The sequence below is a fragment of the Melanerpes formicivorus genome, unplaced genomic scaffold (genome assembly GCF_026170545.1).
Source record: "Melanerpes formicivorus ecotype bairdi unplaced genomic scaffold, bMelFor1.0.p_v2 SCAF_10, whole genome shotgun sequence".
In the NCBI taxonomy this organism is placed as follows: Eukaryota; Metazoa; Chordata; class Aves; order Piciformes; family Picidae; genus Melanerpes; species Melanerpes formicivorus.
Genome location: NW_027142362.1, coordinates 11,642,429 through 11,663,703, shown reverse-complemented (window position 1 = coordinate 11,663,703; position 21,275 = coordinate 11,642,429). Strand labels below are relative to the sequence as shown.

Genomic DNA, 21,275 nt, shown 5'->3' with positions numbered 1-21,275 from the left:
ATAACTATTAGAATCATCTTTTAGTGTCACAAGTGCAGACAGCTTATAGATTTTAAGGAATTACTCTTTATGGTATCTCTCTGAGCACTGAGGTTGTCTCCTTTTTCAAAGGAAATTAGAGCTTAGAGTAAATATCATTGAAGAAGTGTCTCCTTGGGCTAGAAATTACAGTATTGTTAATATTTGCTTAGAACCAAGAAAGTATGTAAACAAAGAAAGTGCTTTTGCACATTGTAGGTGTGTTTTATTGCTTTCAGTGCTTGTATGAAGTAGTGTCTGCAGATTCTGTGGCAGGCTCTGTGGAGTTGCGTTCACATGTCACTGTAAATACAGAATTAGGATCGGTCAGAAGGGCCCTCCAGAGAGCATCTACTCTAGCCTCCCACTTGAAGTAGATCCTGTTAGAGCAGGCTGCTCAGGGCCTTGTCCAGGAAGGCTTGAATGTCTTCAAATGTGGGAGCTCCAGAACTCTGGATAATATATTCCAGTGCTTGATGACCTTCTTGGTATTTTTTTTCTTCCTTCTTAACAAGTGTGAATTTCTTGTTTTCCAACTTGTGGCCATTGTTTCTTCTTCTTCCACAAGATTCAGACCACCATCCTTTCATACGATCCTAATTGGGACCCACTTAACTTCTCCTAGAGACTGAACAAACTGAGCTCTCTGTGTGCCCCACGCTCCAGTCCTGCGCTCCTATCAGTGGCTCTCCACCAGACTCACCGAGGGTGTACTGGGGAGCCCAGATTTTATATGTACTACATGTCTGGTATCACAAGTACTAAATAGAGGGAAATGATCACTTCCCTGGACCTGCTGTCTATGATGTTGCTAGTGAAGCCCATTATGGGCTTGGCTTTCTTCACCTCAAGGGCATACATCTGACTTACGTTCAGCTTATTTTCCACCAGCACCTCAGGTGTTCCTCTGCAGAGCTGTTTCATAGCCAGTTGGCCTGCAGCCTGTACTCTTACACAGGGATATTCCACTGCAGGTGCAGGACTTTGCATTTGTGTTTTTGCTTCGTGAAGTTCCTGTCAGCCCATTTTTTCCAGCCTGTCAAGGCCCCTATGAGGAGCAGCCCCACCATCTGGTGTGTCAGCTGCTCTTCTCAAGCTGGTGTCTTCCAACCTCTCAGGGAGTGTATGCCATCCCATCAAGTTGTTAATTAAATTACTGCATTACTTTCTGCAAACTGTAGATACAGATTGTCTCTCCCCCCCTCTCTCTGGAAGCTCATGTAGAGGAGTCTCAGTTGTTCAGTGACCTTCTAGATCTGACAGAAGCTTTCCTTTCTCCCCGGTGCTTCAGCAAGTCCCATGATCCCATTACAAGGAGTGACTCAGTATTGCAGCAAAGAGTTTTCTCCTCTGTGAGTGGCATCAAATTTTATCCATTCAAAACATAGTGAAGACTTTTGCAACAATTCAGAAGAGAAACCAAAACTAAACATGGGTGGCAGCATTTGAGCAGATGTGCAAGGAAGGCGAGCAGGCTGCCACCAGTGCTAAGGCCAATGTCTGTCAGTACCCTAGCCAAGTGCACATGCCTGGATCAGCATCTGCAGTCCTGGCAGAAACAGCAACAGCACAGTAAGCCTAAGGTTCAGACTGTTTTCTGAGGATGGTTTGTGTGGCTAGGTATGGCCATCAGTAATTGAGGGAGAGCTAAAGGATGCCAGTGGAGAAATAGTGTATGCCCTAAGATGTTTACTGAAAACATACCAATTTCTGTTATAGCCTGAGTTTCTCAAGCTGTTTTTGTCAGCCTTCCAATGAGCCAGTGAAGTTTTTCCTCTCTGGTATTACTGTTAGTATGTGAACTTTCTACTCATCCACTTGTGCTTCTTGTTGTAACACTGAGATCTATTCTCAGTGTAGGATGCTTCATTATTTTAGTCATTTGGTGCAGCAGTTTATTATTAATTATGCTTTCACAGTTGAGCAATCTCGTTACTTCATTGCATTTGTTCTCCACCAGCATATAAATGGATTATTTGTAATGAGACTTCTATGAGTTGCTACTGAATGTGGATTTTGTAGCTTCATCCTGAGAAGGGTAATTCCCCTACCACACTCAGCCTTTGAAAAGGGATTACCATGAGAGGTTTCAGGAAACCACAGATCTGTTCATTGCCTGCTGGAGAAAGAAAACATGTGTGAGGCTGTGGGAAATGACATTGATTATTTCAGGAATTAACATTGCACAGAAGGGAGACTGAAACTGGCAGTGTAAGGAAGCTGCAGAATTTCTGATAGGCTGCTTTTCATGCACCTTTCTCCATCTGTGCTCAAGGATTCCTCAGATGCTCCTGCAGAGACCTGGGCACTGTACCCCTCCATGCATGGCCTCAGGTTATTTCTCTGTTATGATGGTTTACAGCAGCAAGATGATGACCTGTGGGAGCTTGCTGGTTCTTGGGCTTCTCTATTTCTGTTTTATCTGCTTTTGTACTTGTTCTGTCAGCTCTCTGAAAGATAAATAATCTTGGCACGTTTATGGGCTGCATAGTACATTAAGCTTGAAGATGTGAGTCCTACTGTAAAGCCGATAGAAGTGATGAGCAGCACGGCTCTCTTTGAGCTCCTGTTTTTGCTGTCTCTCTGGCTGTGTGGTAGCAGTGATATTGCTGCAAGGTCCACAGCCACTGAGCACCCAGCTCAGCTTCATCAGCTGATAGGTGGTTTTGGGGAAGGCAGTGCCCTCCCTCCACACCTGCGCAGTGCAGGCTGTGATCAAGAAGAGGTAGAAATTGCACTGCAAAAAAATGTGACCCATTTTCAGATTGTGCAAGTCTCCAAGGCATTTTCAATTCAGTGAGATGAATTTCCTTTTAGAATGTGCAGAGGACAAACAAAATGCTTTACTGGGGGCAGGTCTGGGGAACACTATCAGTCAGTGAGCTAGGCCTGAATTTTATATCACACTATTACAGATGAAGTGATCAAACTGAACTAAACCAGAGAAGTGTGTGGTATTTTTGCAGGAACTATCCTAGAAATTGATGTTTAATATTTGTTGAATATGTGTTAAGCCATTTCTGTCATGATGAAGCGATACTTTCAAAGGCTATTTGACACTGGGTGAGGATCCGACTTTCTTCTCATGCTGTTTCAGTTTAGGTACCACACACTGTGAGAAGCCACTAGCTGAGTTCAGCTTGAGTGCTTGTTTTTAGCCCTGGTTTACTCAGCAAGGACCAAACTCAGCTGATAGCCTGGACTTTTTGCACAAAAGCTGGATAACATTTCAGCTATCCTAAGAAGGTTTACTAAAATCCTTTATTTAAAACCAGTGCTTTGGGGTTTTGAAGAACGTGTGGCAGTTTTGTCTGTAGCATCATAAAAATGCTCAGTCAGGCAGGTGCATTGCAGTGCAGCATTTTTCACAAGTCTTTCTTCCACAGCAATGCACACAACTCCCAGCAGCAGGAATGGGAGGCCTATCCCTGAACTTAATGGCATACAATGACCAGAAGGTACTCAGAAGTACAGACTGGAGAGAGACACTTGAAAGGGCTAGTCTGGGTTTACCTACAATCAGACTTCGGTCCCTGTGCCCAGAGTCTGCAGTGCAGGTTGTGCCTTTAGGGTACAAACTGTTTAAGCATGAGAAAGCATTTTTGGTTTGCCTGTTGTAAATTCCTATCAGGTATGTTAGTCTCTAGAATTTAGTCATTTACTTCCAAGGCCTCATACAGGTGCTGCATATTTTCTAACCTGCAGTGAATTCCTGTGACTCTCAGAAATATTTACTCTGTTATTAAATAATCATGCATTTTACATTAACTTTATCTTTTTACAGTTGTTCAGTGAAAAAATAAGTGGAGCAGAAGGAACAAAGTTAGATGAAGAATTTCAAGAGATGGAAAGGGTAAGGAAAGTAACATTAGAGTTTTATGGGGGGTTAAATTTTTTGTGTGTTTTGTTTGGGGTTTTTTAAGCTATTGCAGGATCAAAAATGTTTTCACATTTCAAGTGACAGAATAGTATTGTAGATTTACCTGGCAGGGGGAAACCCCACCACATGCTTCCAAACAGAAATATCTAAGTGCTATATAAGTGCAGGTTTATTTTTAAGCCTTTTAAGCCTTGTCAGCTCAAGCAAGGGAGAAAACACATCCACAAAGGTGGTCTGAGCAGAGCAAGCAGGTTCCACTGATACCTCTCAATAGTGAGAGTGGTGCAGAGCATCAGGAGGGGCCTTACTCCTCTGTGGGAGATGAGACAGGGCAGTCTTTAGTGAGTCTGTGTAACAAAACCTTCTTATCTGATATTATTCATGATAAAAATGTGACTACTAAGGTAAATTTTTCTCTTGATACAAAGTTATATTTCTTAATTTAAAGCCATTTCCAGAAATGTAAATGAACAGTGGAAATGGAGATGTTTGCTAAAGAGGTGTGTTGCAAATTAAGCATTATTACTGCAAGTTACTACTTTCTCAGCTTTTCTGTGCTTTTTTTATTTCCCTTTTCTTCTGTATTCTTTTTACGTTCATAATAGACCTAGGTCACAGCTTCTATTGTTGGCAGATTTGGGGGAGGAAAAAGCATGACAAAAATTGACCTTTTTTCCTAATGTGAACTTTTGCTGTAGTGATCAAAAATTATTTCTAGATTTCAGTGTCTTGGGCTACAGAATAATTATTTCCTCTCTCTGCATTGTAAGAGGAAAAATAATGTAGATGCCCTAAGACAATAAAAGGGAAACAAACCAAAAATGTGTTGGTTTTTTTTTTCCCTTTTTTTTCATAGCAACTTAGAAACTATTAAATGGGAAGACCATGCAAACTTCTGCCTGAAGTGGCCCTGAGCCCATTGTGAGGGATATGTTCAGTCTTTTTCACCTGTGTAGAAAAGCAGTCTTAATACCAACTGTTGGTTTGGTGGGAAAATTGTAGTCTAGAATGTGTAAGCAGTAGTCAAGACTGATGGGCTGGTAAAGCAAGCCTGCATTTTGATATAAACCTTCTCTCCTTCCCAGCACTACCTACCAATTAATATGTATCCTGTCATAACGACGATATGGCCATTTATTGTAAGCTTCAGTATTTACTTTGTTTTAAATAAAATTTCCTAACCAGCTAGAATAGGATATTGTATCTAAGAAAGTTGTAAACTGCCCAGTAATCAATTTGCTTTTTGGTAACTGTGTTCCTTCCTTTCTTCAGAAAATTGATCTCACTAATAAAGCTGTAACGGAGCTTCTGTCCAAATCCACAGAGTATCTTCAGCCAAATCCAGGTAGGATAGGAGCAATACATGTTGGGTTATTGTCTTCTTACTGGGAAATTCATCCCAGGTAAATAAAAGCTAACCAGGTTGTCATTGTGAGGCTTTTGGTTGTTCTAGAGAATTTTACCTGTGTGTGCATTAACAACAGTAGGGTTTCCATGCAGTAATTCAGATCTGGGATGTATCCACCTTGCAGCACAGAGTGCATCTGGTTTACTCTGTGTGTGTGTAGGTTGTCATGGGCAGCTTGGGCCTGCAGTGCAGCATGTGTGCTCTTATTTGTGCGGGATTTCCCGGGGTGAGATCTGGATCCCTAAAGTGAAGAGAATGCCAACATTTTTTTTGAGCAGAGAATTTACCTTGTAGGCTGCAGCCATCAGGGGCACTGGTGGGTTTGTAACCATGGGGAAGAGGGCTGTTACTTGCTTAACCTCACTCAGCCACTAGGTTTGTGTTTTCTGGACAATGAATTTTCAAACATTTTAAGAAACAAAGGAGACGTTTACATTCGCAGTCAGTCACAAAGTTTTTCTGTTGTGACCTGCATTCATGGTACAAACCATTTGTTGGAAGACCTTCTTTTTGGAGGATTGACTGAATTCCTGTTCAGTCAGTTACACCAGTGACTTCAGAGATAGCAGTCTCTTGTACCTTATGAGATGCACACCCCTGAAGAAATTTAATGTGTTATATCTATATATGGATGGTAGCATTCAATCCTTTACCGAAGCCCAGCTGGAATGTTCAAGGTGAAGCTAGTTACCAAGGTCCACATTCCTCAGGCATGCCATGGCCATGGCCAGTACTGTGTTGAAGAAGCAATTGAGTGACAATACTAAGGAGTAGATGGGAGAAACTCTCCAAGAAAAACACTTATTTTTGCCATGGTGTCTGCAAGGTAACAATAAATAATTTGTACATAGCAGGCCTTTCTGCAAAATAAATTTCTACCATCTTCATTACTGGAACAGAAAAAGAGAGGGGGAAGCTCTTCAAAGTTCTCAAAAACAAGAGAGGGAGAGAGAGGGAGCATGAAATTGGCATTGGCTGTGCTTGTGTCTGTTCTGCATTTGCTTTCTGCAATATTTCTGAACAAGGAGTTCACAAGCAGGAATATTCAAAGGAATGTGAGTATTGGTGAGTATACACAGAGGATGACAAGCACTCCCACTATATATCTGCCTGGAGAAATTATGCTCATTCATCTGGGAATAAAACCAGTTTCATATGGCCCATAATGTTGAACAGAGTCTTTTTTCAGCTTTTGACTATGAAGTACTGACAGCAAAAATGTTAGGAATTTACAGACCCGTTTAGTGGCTCACTCCATGACATTGCTTGTTTAATGATTTATTCCTTTAGATGTATTAAAGAGTATTTTTATAACATTCTTGTTGTGGGGTGGTTGTGTTTGGGTTTTTTTAATGTCCTTTTTAGCATACAGAGCCAAGCTGGGAATGCTGAACACTATGTCAAAAATCAGAGGACAAGTTAAAACCACAGGCTATCCTCAAACAGAGGGACTCCTAGGAGAATGCATGATACGGTATGGCAGAGAGCTTGGCGATGGTTCTATGTTTGGTGAGTTTGTCTATCTCCTCTGCAACTCTTACAGCATGAAGTTTGTTGCAGAATATTATTCAGTGGCATAACCTGTGTAAATAGCTACTGCAGGCAAGAGAGAAAGTTAGGTACAGTGGTTGGGGGTGATGATACAGTTAACAAAACACTGCTTCTGCATACCTGTCCACTTCTATTGCAGGTGGAGCTGATAACACTGTTACAGATGATTGATATTACTCCCATAAGCATTTTAATTTCTGAATTGCCAAACCAAAACAATTTAGGGTACTTCTCAGGTGCACTGTATTTCTTTTAACCTTTAAATAAAAATGGTTGCCCTATATTTGAGAACTAAACTAAGGGGGAAGTTTTTCATAGAAAAAGATACAAGCAGTAGCTTTTCCTTTTTCTTTTTTTGTTGTTTAATAATAATGATCTGGTATGTCTGTGCTTTGGAGTAATGCATCTTAAATATGCATTTCCTTGTTCTCATGAAAATGAATTCTAGCTTGACTATGCATAATTCTTTGGTAAATCGTATCTTGCCTCTTTCCTCTCAAGATATGCTTGTACTTTACAGACAGAATCTTGATAGAGGCCTTGCTTGCTGAACATGCGTAGTGTGTGGGCTTGGCTGGAATGAATTCAAAGCATTCTCACAGAGCTGCTCAATGGGGGCTGGGATTGAGAGAACCAGGGAAACAAGGTAGAAACCTGGTTTGGGGAAAGAGAGTGCAATAGGGCTAGGAGAATGTGGTATGGGCTGTGACTGCCTGCAGAAGCCAATGCAGAACTGAGTGGCTTTGTTACATACTGTTGTGAGTATCTGCAATTTTACACACAGTGATTTTCTTGAAATAGTAACAGCTCTGTGGGTGTAGGATCCTCACACTCCAAACCAAGTAAGGTGCTGCTCAGGGAAATACGCCACTGGCAGCCAGAAACTCATTTATTCTCCTCATGAAGAGTGCAGTAGCACAATTCATCTGTGTGCTGGATATATTTGTAGGTTTTGCAAAAGCAGTGGAGATACTAAATACAACTAGGAAAGGGGAAAGAAAATTTCAAACACTGTGCTTCCTGCTGGTGCTTATATGCTTAATGGAGTCTACAGCTTGCTTAAATAGATGACTTTAAAAAAGCAGCAACAAATTGGAGCAAAAGGAGTTTGTGGGCAAAAGAAAAAAGCATGCTGTATGTGAGGAAGCTGTAAGTCACGGATTTGTGATTAAAAAGTTACTTGCTTTTTGTTTAGTAAAGCTGTACAGATTCATCAGCTTGATTTGCAGCTCTCAGAGCAGAGGTGGCTTGTAACCTATGCAAATACAGTAGGGAAAATAACTTTTTTTTTTCCTGATGCCCATTAGGAGGAAAAAAAAATATATACTTGTGAACAAAAAATTTCCATTTCTAAGTTTTCTGTAAGAGACAAGAAAGTGCATAGCTTGCATTATTTTTTTACTCTTTGAGGGCCTGCAGCAGATACAAAGATATGTATTTGATAAAGCAAATGTTCTGGGTTTACATATATTGAGATACAAGTAGCTTATTCTTTACCACAGGGCTTGCACTGCTGGATGCTGGTGAGAGCATGAAGCAAATGGCAGAGGTGAAGGATTCTCTTGATATTAATGTCAAACAAAATTTCATTGATCCTCTACAGTTGTTGCAGGACAAAGACTTAAAAGAGATTGGGGTAAGTTTGTCAGGGCAAAGCTTCACTTACCTACGATCAGAGTCAATCAAACTCTAGTTCCTTGATGTATTGTATTATTATGTCTGTTACATAGATGTTTTTCTTGAAATCAGTAAGGTAAATGCATTTCACTGTATTTAAGTATATTTCTTTAGCAATACAGTGATGAAATCTGCTTAAAATCAATGCCTGGCTATTGTGTACTTGTCTAACTTACTCAGTTTGCTATATTGCCTGTACATTCAGTACAAAAGGGAGAGTGGAGGGAATTATATTCTTTATTTTTCCACTATTTTAACTGACATTTTTTATTAATTCTTTTGAACATGTGAGTGGGCTGTGATTTGCTGCAACTGATTATCCTATCTTGCTGTCTCTATCAGCCTAAAGCTCTTTATAATGGAGGATGAATATAACTGTTGAGAAAGGCTATTTGGGGCGATCACAGAAAGGTCTGAAAAGTCCCATCAAATGTTCAAGTGCCTATAGGAAGCTGAGGAACATATTTTTAACCTTTAGAGTTAACTTTTTTAGTGCTTTTGTTTACAATGTGACAATTCAAAAGAAAGCCAGGCAGTCTGAGTCTGTTGATTCCAATAGACTTGGGTAATAAGCAAGTTAAAACCCTGATGAAATGCAGAAATGAAAGTTATTTTATTTGTTTACACATAAATGGATGTGGAAAGCATAGCAAAAAGATAATAATAATGTCTTCATGTCTGTAGCTGTCTCCTTTGATACATAACCATTTTCAGCTGCAGTTCTGAATTGATTAAAAAAAATTGTTTTGACATTAGCTCTAATGAGCATTTTGTTCTGTCACTTTGAGCCCATTCTGTATGTCTGCCAGTCCCCTGATTTTTGGCAACAGAAAAGCTTATGTAGTTATATCAGATAGAAGTGTCAAGCTGACACCTAACAAAGAAAGCAGGAATGCAAGTTTTGTTGGAGCATTGCTTATGGAATGAGAGGAAAAATAACCCTTTAACTTTTACTTCTTGAATCGGAAAGAATTCAAGAGGAAAAATTGAATTAATTGAATTGAATATGGGCACACACAAGTACTGTCTTGCTTCTCATTTAGATAATCTGCAGTGTTTCACATTTAGTGAAGTCCATGAGCTGGATGCCTAAGTTTAGAAACTAAGATGGCAAATTCCCCAAGTGCTAAAAAGTGGCTCCTTACTTAAAATTTCATTTGTGTACACAGTCCTTAGATCAAAGGGGTGGGCTGGATAATCTCTGAGCTTTGTTTTTCCTTAGTTTTGCATCTGTTTACCTCCATAACTGAAATTTCCTTAAATCACAGTGTGCTTGTTTGGACATGTCCCATTTGAACCTTCTCATAAATGTTCTGTCTTACTTAGCATCATTTGAAGAAACTAGAAGGACGCCGTTTGGATTATGATTATAAAAAGAAGCGGTTTGGAAAGATACCAGATGAAGAAGTTAAACAAGCAGTAGAGAAATTTGAAGAGTCAAAAGAACTGGCTGAAAGAAGCATGTTCAATTTCTTAGAAAATGATGTAAGTCTATCCTGCACTTTTGTTTGCTGCAATACATCCAGGAGGAAAATGTGTGTGGGACTGGATAAAGGCTGTCCCATCCTTCATAAGAGGTGTGGTGGGGTGAAGTTTCCCCCCCAGCATTAAGGTCTGAAAGCAGAAAGTGTGCATCTCTCCTTTTTTTAAGCTCCTGAACATAGTGCACAGCAGTAAATGGGAGAAGTCAAGAATCCACAAATTTCTTCTGGAGGTACAGTGACTCAGACAAGATCATCACAGAGGTTTTAAGTAGTTTTATAACCTATGAGTGATGAATTATCTGAGTTTTAATGCAGTTTGACCACTGGGAGAGAGAAAGTTGGGAGATTAACATGGGCATAGACCTACTGCTGAAACTATGAGCAGGAGTATGTACCCTGCACTTTCTGAATTGTGGTTCACTTGTAGCCAAAACTTGGCTGCTGCTATGAAGTCTCTGAATAATGTTACCTCTGAAAATCATTATTGTTACTACTTGGCCCTGAAAATTACTCCATAGAGTTTGTCTGTGGCTTGGGCTCTGACCTGGACTTTGGCTTAGGGACCAAGTCCATTTGAAATTATGTCTAAATAAGGAGCAGCTGTGGTCATTCAGGATAATCCTCTCTTCTGTCCACACACACAGAGAAAAATAATAGGAGGATGTGCTTTCTCCCATGTAATTAAGGAGCCGTAGGAAAAGGAAACCAATCATATCTGGGCCTGTTCCAAAGCCTTCTCTTCTCCTGTAGATGCAGTGTCAGTGAGAAGACACTTAGAAAGAACTGTGCTGTCTTCTGCAGCAAGGAGGAGCTGTTAAGTGGGAATGTTTAGCAACAACTAAAGCAACTTCTCCCTCTATGCACACCTGTGTGATGGCCAGTTATAAACTAGCCTGTAGTTCCTAAACTATCTCTCAGTGGGACATTTGTTAGATTAATGTATAGGTTAGTAGGCCTCTTGCTGTTCTACCAGTGGAGATTATATGAGGGCAGCAAAAAATGAAACATCCTCTGTCAACAGTGCAGCACACTGTTCCACTGTAGGCTGTACCAACTGCCTGGTTGCAGTGTATGTGTTTTATAATTCTTCCTTGCATAAGCAGATGAGAAATGTTTCAGAGAATGTTTATCATTAATCAGAACAGCAAACAAATTATATAACAGTGCATGGATTATAGGGGTCTAGCTGAGCCACTAAAGACCAATGAGTTCTACTACTTTCTAGTGTAACTGCCATTGGCAGGGGGCGAACTGGATGTCCCACTGAGGGTTTTTCCATACTCCCTTTCTGTTGTTTCTGTTTAAAGAAAACTGTGCTACTTCCCTTCCATTTTCTATGCTGACACAGTTTGTCCTTCTCAAACTTTTCATTTAAACCTCATTGTCTAACTCCAGACTGTCTCATGAGGCTTGTAGAGATCTTAGCTGCAGTTGCTTCCTTCACGTACTTTCTAGTTCCCTGAAAGTCACTCTTGGTCTTGTTGCTCAGCGGTCTCTGTTCTGAGCTCTGGTTCCCAACCATCTTGCCAGGTGCCTTTCCCAGACTCAGTGGTGATCCACATCTCTTTCTCAGGTTTTTGCACAGCTAGTTCCAGACCTCCCACATAGACACTGTTGCATGCACTTCTTATCAGATCCATCTTCCAGCCTTTCCCACTCAGTCAGTCCCAGCCTCCTCTTGCTAAGTGGCTTTTAGTACCTCAAGTTTCTCTGACTCTTTGCCAGTCTCTCTCTCTCTCTCTCTCTCTCTTTCTCCCTCCCTCCCTCTCTTCTGATCCACGATTCCATATCCCTCCTGGCTCTTACTTGTCCTTGTCCATCCATTTTCTCTGACCATCCCATCCAAACCTTCGGCATCTGGTGTATTGTCCTCAGCTGGTTTACATTACTGTTGTCCGACTGTGATGGAATTGTATCAGCTGCTGATCTGTGCATTTCATTTCTGTATGCTATGTGACAGTGTTTGGCTCTCTAGGAATCCAGGCAGAATTTCTAACATTTTTAACCGAGTGAAAACAGATAAAGTATAGCACAAAATTGTCAGGGGTCTATAAAACATTTGCAGAAAGCTTATTCAGATATCTTCTTGTGATCCAATATCTGGAGACATCATCAGGGAATAGAAACGTGTCAGACTTCTTGGGGTCTGTCTTCTTACTGTTGTCTAAAAGGAAGAGGATGAATAAACATCTGTTGCTGCTCCATCCCAAGTACAGCCTGAACTTTTCAGTTTGTGTTAGGGGAATGAGAAGATTTGTCACCTCATGATTAAAAATATTTTGGTTTTTCTTTCTCCTTCACCTTCTCCCTCAGTATTCATATTTTTGAATGCTTGGCCAATACTTTTAAATCCAAGTAGATAAATTGTTTCATTTATTAGTTTATAAATGCTGCCATCTAGTGAGGTAAATCCAGATTATTTCAGAGGTGTAGTTTGTAAACATTAATAATAAACACTCATGGGTCTGAGTCATAAGAATTGTGACAGTGTAATGTCTTCCAGCACTGATGATCAGAAAAGCCCCACTTTAACTTGCTAAGGGGTCGTGTCCTTTTAAATGTTTCAGGTTTCGGTGTTGAGAGATGGCTGGCTTGAAAGTTGGAAACAGAAGGGATTTGCACATAGTGAAAGGAAATGACTCAAGGACCCAGCCCTGAGTTAGTGAACTAGAAGTTACACCTCACTTTTGTTCGTTTTCCAGCTGGCAGTTTCTTTGATAGATTCTCATATGCTCCTTTTCACTAGCCTCCACAAGCTATCAAGGGCTTTTGAGATACCAGGTTTGTTTTGAATGATCTGTTTGCTTATCCCTCAGCTGAATGTAGTGCAGGCTCCTTACTGCTATTTTCCTCTGTGTATTTCAGGTAGAACAAGTTAGCCAGTTGGCTGTGTTTGTAGAAGCAGCACTAGATTACCATAAACAATCCACAGAAATTTTGGAGGATCTGCAGAGCAAGCTGCAAAATCGGTAAGGCTGAGCCCATCAGAAAACTGTGAACCTCTTTTGCAGCTGAGGTTCATGAATATGAAACGTCACTGAGGCAATAGATCTTGTAGCACCATCTCACAGATGCACTTTTGCTATGCTCTGTGCCTTACTGGACTTTATTGCTTTAAACAGTTGCCACCTGGCAACTTCTTGCTGTGCTATGAGCCTTTAATGTAAGGTCTGAGTGTGTGCAGAATCCTTCACTCACATCTGTGGAGGTTAATCAGGACAGCCTCCATTTTTCTGTAGGTTTATTTAAACTTGCTTACTTTTGAGTTGTGTTTTGGAGGCTTTACTGAGAAGTTGGCCTACTTTCATTGAGTTTAAGGGGTTTAACAAAATTCTGCAGCCGAGTAAGGAACTAGCCAGCTGGCTTGGAATACAGCTGTGGTGTAATGCACTTAGGAAAGGCCCAGATACTTTGTGCTATCCTACTAGAAGAAAAGATGCTGCTATCATTAATGTCACTCAGAGAACCAGCAGAGAACAGGTGACATACATGACCTGAATGTCACCAAAGTGACGTTACAGTCACGGAGCTGAGATAATTGTTGGGGGATTTCCTGAGATCGAGGTAGATGTGGCTGTGAGCATTACCACAGGGCTAGCTGTGTCTGTAAGTACTCTGCACCATCCCAGCTGGAGAGACCACTGAGACAAGGAGGTCTTAGCTGGGCTATATGAACATACAGGAAGAGATATTGAGACCATTGTGCTGACTAAATAGTTGTTTTCCATTTTCTCTGACAAAAAGACAATGTGTGAGATGCAGTCCCTGGGACTCTGTCCTGGTTGGGTTTCTGTGTGTGTCACTTTCAGCTGAGCTTTCCAGAGAGCTCATAACTGGAACTTCTGATGAACTTGGATGGCAGCTGTGGATGTTCAGCACTTCTCAGACTCAGGCTGTTAAGCATTGTGACCCTGCCAGCAGGACCAAAGCATTAAATAAAATAAGGACTTGGTGAAATTCAAATGCTGCATGAGAATTGAGCAGCTTTTAGTGAATAAACCTGCTCCTCATCCCCAAAAAAGCCTGAACCCAAAACCAGCAGAAGGGTTATTTCCCCACCTTTCAAAACCGAGCACTGAACCTGAATGTAAGCTCTGTATTTCTTCTGTAAGGTAAATCTCTTGCCACTCTCCTCTGTGTTCCAGAATAAACATAGCATCTAGTCGGCCTAAGCGTGAATTTAAGCCAAAGCCTGTAGTAACTACAACTCTGGAAATGGGTGATAATCAGCAGCACAATGGGATTGCTTATAGTTCTTCCATCAAATCATCAGGTATGTCTACAGCAACAGAAGTAACATTTTTGTAAACATTTAACCTGATTGTTTTTTGAGGCAGTCTTTGTACAATGTTTAAGTTCTACAACAGTTCCACGGGGCACCAGTATTTGTGCATCTGACTCCATTTGTTTCCCGGATTTGGAAATGGAATTATGAAGAAGAGTTTCTCTCAACAGTCTCTTGCCCATCTGAAATTTAGGTCTGGCATTCTGCTTGTCCTTTTATTTCTCTGTATTGCCACTGAGGGTAGGAGTTGAGAGGGGGAGAGGTACTTCAGTTTTTTTATGCAAAGGAAGATGCCTAAGGTAGGTGTGTTTGATGCCTAAGGTAGGTGTGTTTGATCACTGTCTGGAATATCTCCAGACTCCAATTTCTCTCCACAGCCTGAAACCATAAATGATCAGTACAGGAGCTTTAGTACTAGCCATGTAAAATTCAGAGAGATGACTCCCACATTTATTGATTCTATTAATGTATTTTCCTTTACTGTTCCCTAAACTATACACCAAAGCGTGTGCATTTGTGATCTGAAGTGCTTTGGTACCCAGTGATGTGGGAGTAGGATCTCTTCCTTTGATTCAACCCTGATTCCACAAAAGAAGTGAACTGCTGAAAGCCCTTGATAGTTCTGTGAATGGTAATAATCATGAAGGTTACAGTAGTCATTGAAATAGTTTTTTCTCCTCCATGAATAAAATTATTATGTCCTATCTCCTTAATGGCTGCAGTGCATGATGAGACAAGACCAGTTAAAAAGCCCAAAAGACAACGATATGCCAAGCAAATAGAACACAAAAGCCATATTTTCCCATAAACATTATTTATAAGGAAAATAGAGGGGGAACAGCGAGCCAAAGGTACCTGGCATGGTATCTGGGACCTTCTTCTGAAGATTATTTTTCTTGAATTCTTTTTTTCCCCACACTTACCTCCAGTCATGTTCCTTTGTAAAGGTTTTTGGGAGAGAAATGAAAGAAGTAAAAGAATAAAGCTTGGCCTGTAACTTCATGCTTCTTCTAATGTATTTAATTTTCTTGCACACTGCTACAAGATGCAGCTGTTACACAGTCCAAGCTGTGTGCTGATTTGCAGCAGTTACCCAGCAAGATCTTATTCCTTGATTTGTTTCTTTTGTGCTTTGAGTTGCTTGAGGGTTTCTTAGTGTAGCTCTTCATGCTCCCCAAATGCTAAGAGGAGTTTTTGTGTTTCTGTCAAATGCAACCTCTTCTTTGCATACTCAATACAGACCACTGGTTCCTGTGACGTGATACAAGGACACATTTCATGTGGAGCACTGGGGATGTTTGCAATAATCATTAACTTCCTAATTATTTCCACAGCACATCTGGATGAAAGTGGCAAAAACATAGCAACCTTTACTAATAAATCAGCATAAAACTTCTAGGCCTATATAAATGACTTGTCAGGTTAGGTAGGCTTTGTTTTTTTCTGCTTTGCATGTACGGTGGAGAAAGATTCAGCTTCAGCATTTATATGTAAACTAGTGTGTCCGTATTACAGGGGTTTATCATTGCCATGGAACAATTGATCCATGGTAATCAGTCCTGTCACTGGGAGAAAGACAGACTAGATGACTACTCAAGGTTCCTTCCAGCCCACTTTGTTAAAGAAAAGTCCAGTTTTAGTGAGCTGAAATTCAGTGAATGAACTGGAAAAACAAATGATCATGGATCATTAAGATAAGAAGGGAGTGAGCCACTTCCATTCATCGATTCCATTCCTGGACTACTGCATCAAGTGCTTGCATATGTGATGATGGGTTTTCACTTACTCCTTTTCTGAAAGGAGAAATGGGCTATATGTAATAATTGTTGCTATGTTTAGTGTTGCTAATAACATCAGGAAGACTGTGTATCATGTTTTCTTTTGCCTGAAGAAGCTATGGATGCTGTGCTTACCTCCACAGCAGGTACAATCATCAATGAAATCATTGTTCTTTCTCTTTTCCTGGCCATACCCTAAAGTTATCCCTATGGATTTCTGTGGAGCTGCAATGGGGTCAATGTGTCCTTTTTGTAAATGGGGAAACCTTTCTGTTCCTGTCTAAAATAAGAATCACTAAATGGGTTAGATTTATGGTCTGTGCTGTAGAAATTTGAATCAGGTGGCTCTAAGCAAAACTTGTTTTAAGGGGGGATTGCATCATGATCACCCTCTTTTCTTTCATTTATAAAACTGACCTCTTCATCCTACACAAACAAGAATTTTCATGATTCATTTCCCCTGTTTACCTATTAACCCAATCAAATCATAGACTTTTAATTTCTCTGATATTGTCACTCATGGTAAGTAGCATCTCAGTATTCAGCAAACCCATGGAAGTCAATGGGACAATTCAAAGTGAGCTGTGATACATTCAGCACAATTACACACTCCAATTCTGAGCGCTGACATGGCTTTCCTGTGTTTCACTGGAGCTTTTCAAGTTAAACATCAGCTTCTTGGAACAGAAATAGTATTTTCCTTTGTTCAGTCCCTAACACGTGGGGATTATTTACTACTAATGACTTGCACACATTTGCAGGGCTAGATTCACAGAAACCTGATGTTAATGTTGTGAATTATTTAGCTGCTTTGATTAAGCACACAGTATTTTTGTTCTAATTAATTGTTATCTTTGTTAGTCAACTGCAGCTATGAGCATCATCTAACTCATTGTAGAACTCTCTAAGTGCTGTGTTATATCACACCTTTCATTCTTCTTATGTCAGGTTTGGCTATGATATGAAATAAATGGATCTGATTGCCATGTGCCAGAATTTAACATAAACATCTGTTTACTCACTTCAGTTGTGAGCAGCTTGGATTAATTATCACAGCAAAGTTCCAGTTTGTGATTATTAAAGTATGATTTTGCTACCATATATATGTAGCATGGTATAGAAGACAGAGTAGATGCAGGTACAGGCAGTAACTCCCATTGCAGAAAACAAACCTACAAACCACACTCCCCAACATCAAATGCCATTTTGTTTTCATCCTGTAACATGCCAGACATGACAAACTGCTTCTTGCTTAATCTGGTTTTGTGCTGTCTGGGTTTGAGTGGTCTGGAGATTAATGACAAATCATCTTTGGATGTGACAGTGAAGTGTGCTAGTTTAACTCCGGAACTGGAGGTGTGCATAGTGTTGCAAATTAACATAAACTGTGTTTGCAGAAAAAAATAGTGTGTCATTTCCTTAGCTTAAATCTCTGCAGCAGGAAAGGATGTGCAAGTATTTAAGAGACATGAAAAGTCTGGAATCGTGTCACCAATCCTGTGATGTTAAGCAGTTTGTGTTGCAGACTGTCAGGCAGTGCTGCCCCCATTACCTTTGTCTCATTGGATTGTACAGTAGCAGCAGCTGCCTGATTCTAATGAACACTTTAACTGATCCTACAGCCTGGAGTGAAACTCATTGTACTGACTGTGATGGTTTCTAAAGAGTCTTTTCGTACTGATGCTTATTTATTTTCAGTTCTTTGGAGCTTGAAATGAACCAAATGTGATCACATATCAGGTATCTTACTGCCAGAAATTAACTAGCCTGCAGTAATAAGTTAGCCCTATTGGAGAAGCTGGTGAAAGCAAGGAGTTTTGTCAGTTATGTCAGTTATTCAGAATGCTGCTTTCTGCTGCTGACAGTTCCAGTGAGCTGGTACCACTCCAGCCTTGGCAAAGACTGCAAATAACTCAGCTATCTTTGAACACAGCCAGCCTTTTTTGCTGGGAAAATACGGCGCATGTGTATATATATATACACACACACTCACACACACACAGATAGCTCTCTATCACTCTCTCACTCTCTCTCTCTCTCTGTAATTTTTTAAATTTTTTTTTTTTTAAGCTCAGACTGTTGTGGTATCCTGAACCAAACTTTCACCTGTATCATTTTATTAGACTATCTATAATCTGGTTTGTCACTCCCCACTGCCCTTCAGAGGCAGAGGAGTACTCCAGCATTGTTACAGCAATATTCTGGGAAGATTTGCTGATGGGGATCTCTGTGTTGACAGCTCTCTTTCATTGTTATAAATAAGAGCTCTCCTCTATTGTTATAAAAGATAAAACATAGCCACAAAATAGAGAAGTCATTCCTACTTCCCAGTTTTAACACCGTTACCCCCAATTGTATTATTATCAATTAAAAAGGTGCTTTCCCCTGTTCTCATTTACTGATCACCAGAATAGTTTTCAGCTTTTACTTAAGAGACTCTAAATCATTCCTTTTACTGGAAAATGCACAGTTAGTTTTCAATAATTGCATAGAATTACATAGAATAAACCAGGTTGGAAGAGACCTTCAAGATCATCGTGTCCAACCCATCAACCAATCCAACCCACCTAAACAACTAACCCATGGCACCAAGCACCCCATCAAGTCTCCTCCTGAAAACCTCCAATGACGGCGACTCCCCCACCTCTCCGGGCAGCCCATTCCAATGGGCAATCACTCTCTCTGTATAGAACTTCTTCCTAACATCCAACCTAAACCTCCCCTGGTGCAGCCTGAGACTGTGTCCTCTTGTTCTGGTACTGGCTGCCCAGGAGAAGAGACCAACATCTGCCTGTCTACAACCTCCCTTCAGGTAGCTGTAGAGAGTGATAAGGTCACCCCTGAGTCTCCTCTTCTCCAGGCTAAGCAATCCCAGCTCCCTCAGTTTTTCCTCATAGGGCTTGTGTTCCAAACCCCTCACCAACTTTGTTGCCCTTCTCTGGACTCGTTCCAGCAAGTCAACCTCCTTCCTAAACTGAGGGCCCCAGAACTGGACACAGTACTTGAGGTGCAGCCTAACCAGTGCAGCATACAGGGGGAGAATGACCTCCCTGCTCCTGCTGGCCACACTGTTCTTGATGCAGGCCAGGATGTCTATATATTACCTACATATTACCATATTACATATTCCAGATTACCTACATATTACCATAATCAACAGATAAAAATGCATTTTTTCATTCATTTTTAACATCTTGGCTATTGGATCTGCATCATGTTACCAGTTCTGTACAGATATACTGAGACAAAAATTACTCTTCAAGGTGACATCTGTGAAAGCCCAGACTAGAATATTTGAGAACTGTTGCAATGTTGCAGATAAGGCAACCTGAATAACTTGGTGTTTAAGAGGTTTAATGCTTTAATGTAAGTACTAGAGTGTTCTAGATTTATCATGCTATAATGTGCTTTACCACTGTTTACATGACAGCAGCATGAAATATTTCTCCTATTCTTCTTTTGTAAATATATTTCAAATTACCAGACTGGCTTAGATATGCTGTGCGTGTTTTTAAAATCCATTATGCCTGAACTTCAGCTGAACCTCCTTAGCCACACAGCTAAGCATTATAATTTGACCATAGATTACATTTTATTACAGCAAGCTCCTGTTCACAAATAATAATGAATGAATACATTACATATGTATCCAGAGCACAGGTCCAAGACAGTTAACACCCCTTCATGAGAATATCTTTTTTTCAAAGGTGATACATTTACAGGGTTAACTTCTCTTGCTACTGGTGATTCAGTTTTGTAGTTTGGTTTTTGTTTACTTATTTTCCTGTAAATATATGTACTTACTATTATGTTTGCATATGGTGCCATTAATATTTTAAAAGAGTAGCCTGGAATGAAGATCTTTCTAGCAGGGCAATAAAGTGAGTGTCTGCAGGAGTGGCTGCCCTCCCATAGGTGTTCCCACAGTAGCCATATGCTGCAGTGCAGTTTGTTTAAATGATTACCTGTCACTTCTCCCATTGACAACTCTACTTCCTCAGCCCTTGCCCTTCCTGTTCCTCTAGCCACTGCTCCAAGGACACCACACCAGTGATTATTCCAGCTATGAGTTTGAGATAAATGACTAGGACTCAAAATAGAGTAGCATCTGAGTTTAAAGGATAGAATTATGCTTTAAACTAATGATCACTAGTACCAGTTTTTTACATATGTAGGGGGACCAGGTGTTAATAGGGGAAAGCAATGGAAATGGGGGGAAATCATGAGAGCAAGGCTGTCCCATTGACCCATTGTTTTATACTTGGTGGCTGTTGGGATGCTGTAAAGCTCTGTATTAATCTGTTGTTCTTTCTGTCACTGGGGGCAGGTTCTTCAATGCACATGGATCAGCCGTGCTGCCAAGCTCTTTATGACTTTGAGCCAGAAAACGAAGGCGAGCTTGGTTTCAAGGAAGGGGACATCATAACTTTGACCAATCAGATTGATGAGAATTGGTATGAGGGGATGTTAAATGGAGAGTCTGGTTTCTTCCCCATTAATTATGTTGAAGTGATGGTTCCCTTGCCTCAGTGATTGTGTCATTCAAGCTGTGAATGTGATTTCATGACTGAAATGGATTCACAAATGTTCTGTCAGTGTGGCATTCTGTGAAAGCCTTGCTAGTTGACTGACTTACTGACTTTTGTATGTGTCTTTTTAAAATGTATTTATTTTATATTAAAAAAAAAAAAAATTCACCTGCCCTGACTCATCAACCTGCAAAAAAACCCCTACCTAGTTTTTTTGCTTTGTGCCTTGAAGATCACTGTATGAAGTGTTTACTGGTAGCTCACTGTTGCTCCAAGAAAATGCATTTCCTTGCTCTCACTGTATGTGGATTTGGGTTTTTTTTAATATATATTTGGCTGCAATGATTTTATTATTGAAAACCCATTTTTAAAACTTCTGTAGGTGAAGCTAACTGTACCCAGTTCCTAAGTTACTGATGGCATTGAGCTCTTCTCATCTATTGCACTGTAATTTATTGTGAGCAAGTTAATCCATGTTTCACACTGTATGTTGACAAAAGGCAAAATGGTTGTTATCAATAGTAAGATGTTGTTGTACTAAGTACAAGTTCTCAACATTGAAAATTCCTACACCTTACTGACCAAACTGAATAAATATTTCTGTGGGATAAGAACAGTGGTTGCTGTTTTTATTCCTGTAATTCTGGCACTTAGTTTTGAGCCAG

The 21,275-nt window shown here is 40.3% G+C and overlaps 1 protein-coding gene across 1 annotated transcript in view; it reads left to right on the top strand.

The window, feature by feature from the left end:
• SH3GL3 (SH3 domain containing GRB2 like 3, endophilin A3) overlaps window positions 1-21,224 on the top strand; it is a 57,077-nt gene extending 35,853 nt beyond the window's left edge. Inside the window, exons 2-9 of the mRNA XM_068143683.1 lie at window positions 3,803-3,871; window positions 5,171-5,243; window positions 6,672-6,815; window positions 8,360-8,493; window positions 9,861-10,019; window positions 12,884-12,987; window positions 14,164-14,291; window positions 20,409-21,224. Of these exons, the coding sequence (XP_067999784.1) occupies window positions 3,803-3,871; window positions 5,171-5,243; window positions 6,672-6,815; window positions 8,360-8,493; window positions 9,861-10,019; window positions 12,884-12,987; window positions 14,164-14,291; window positions 20,409-20,614 (1,017 nt within the window). The 3' untranslated portion in view covers window positions 20,615-21,224. The remainder of the gene's footprint in view (window positions 1-3,802; window positions 3,872-5,170; window positions 5,244-6,671; window positions 6,816-8,359; window positions 8,494-9,860; window positions 10,020-12,883; window positions 12,988-14,163; window positions 14,292-20,408) is intronic.
• The last annotated feature ends 51 nt before the right edge of the window (window positions 21,225-21,275 follow it).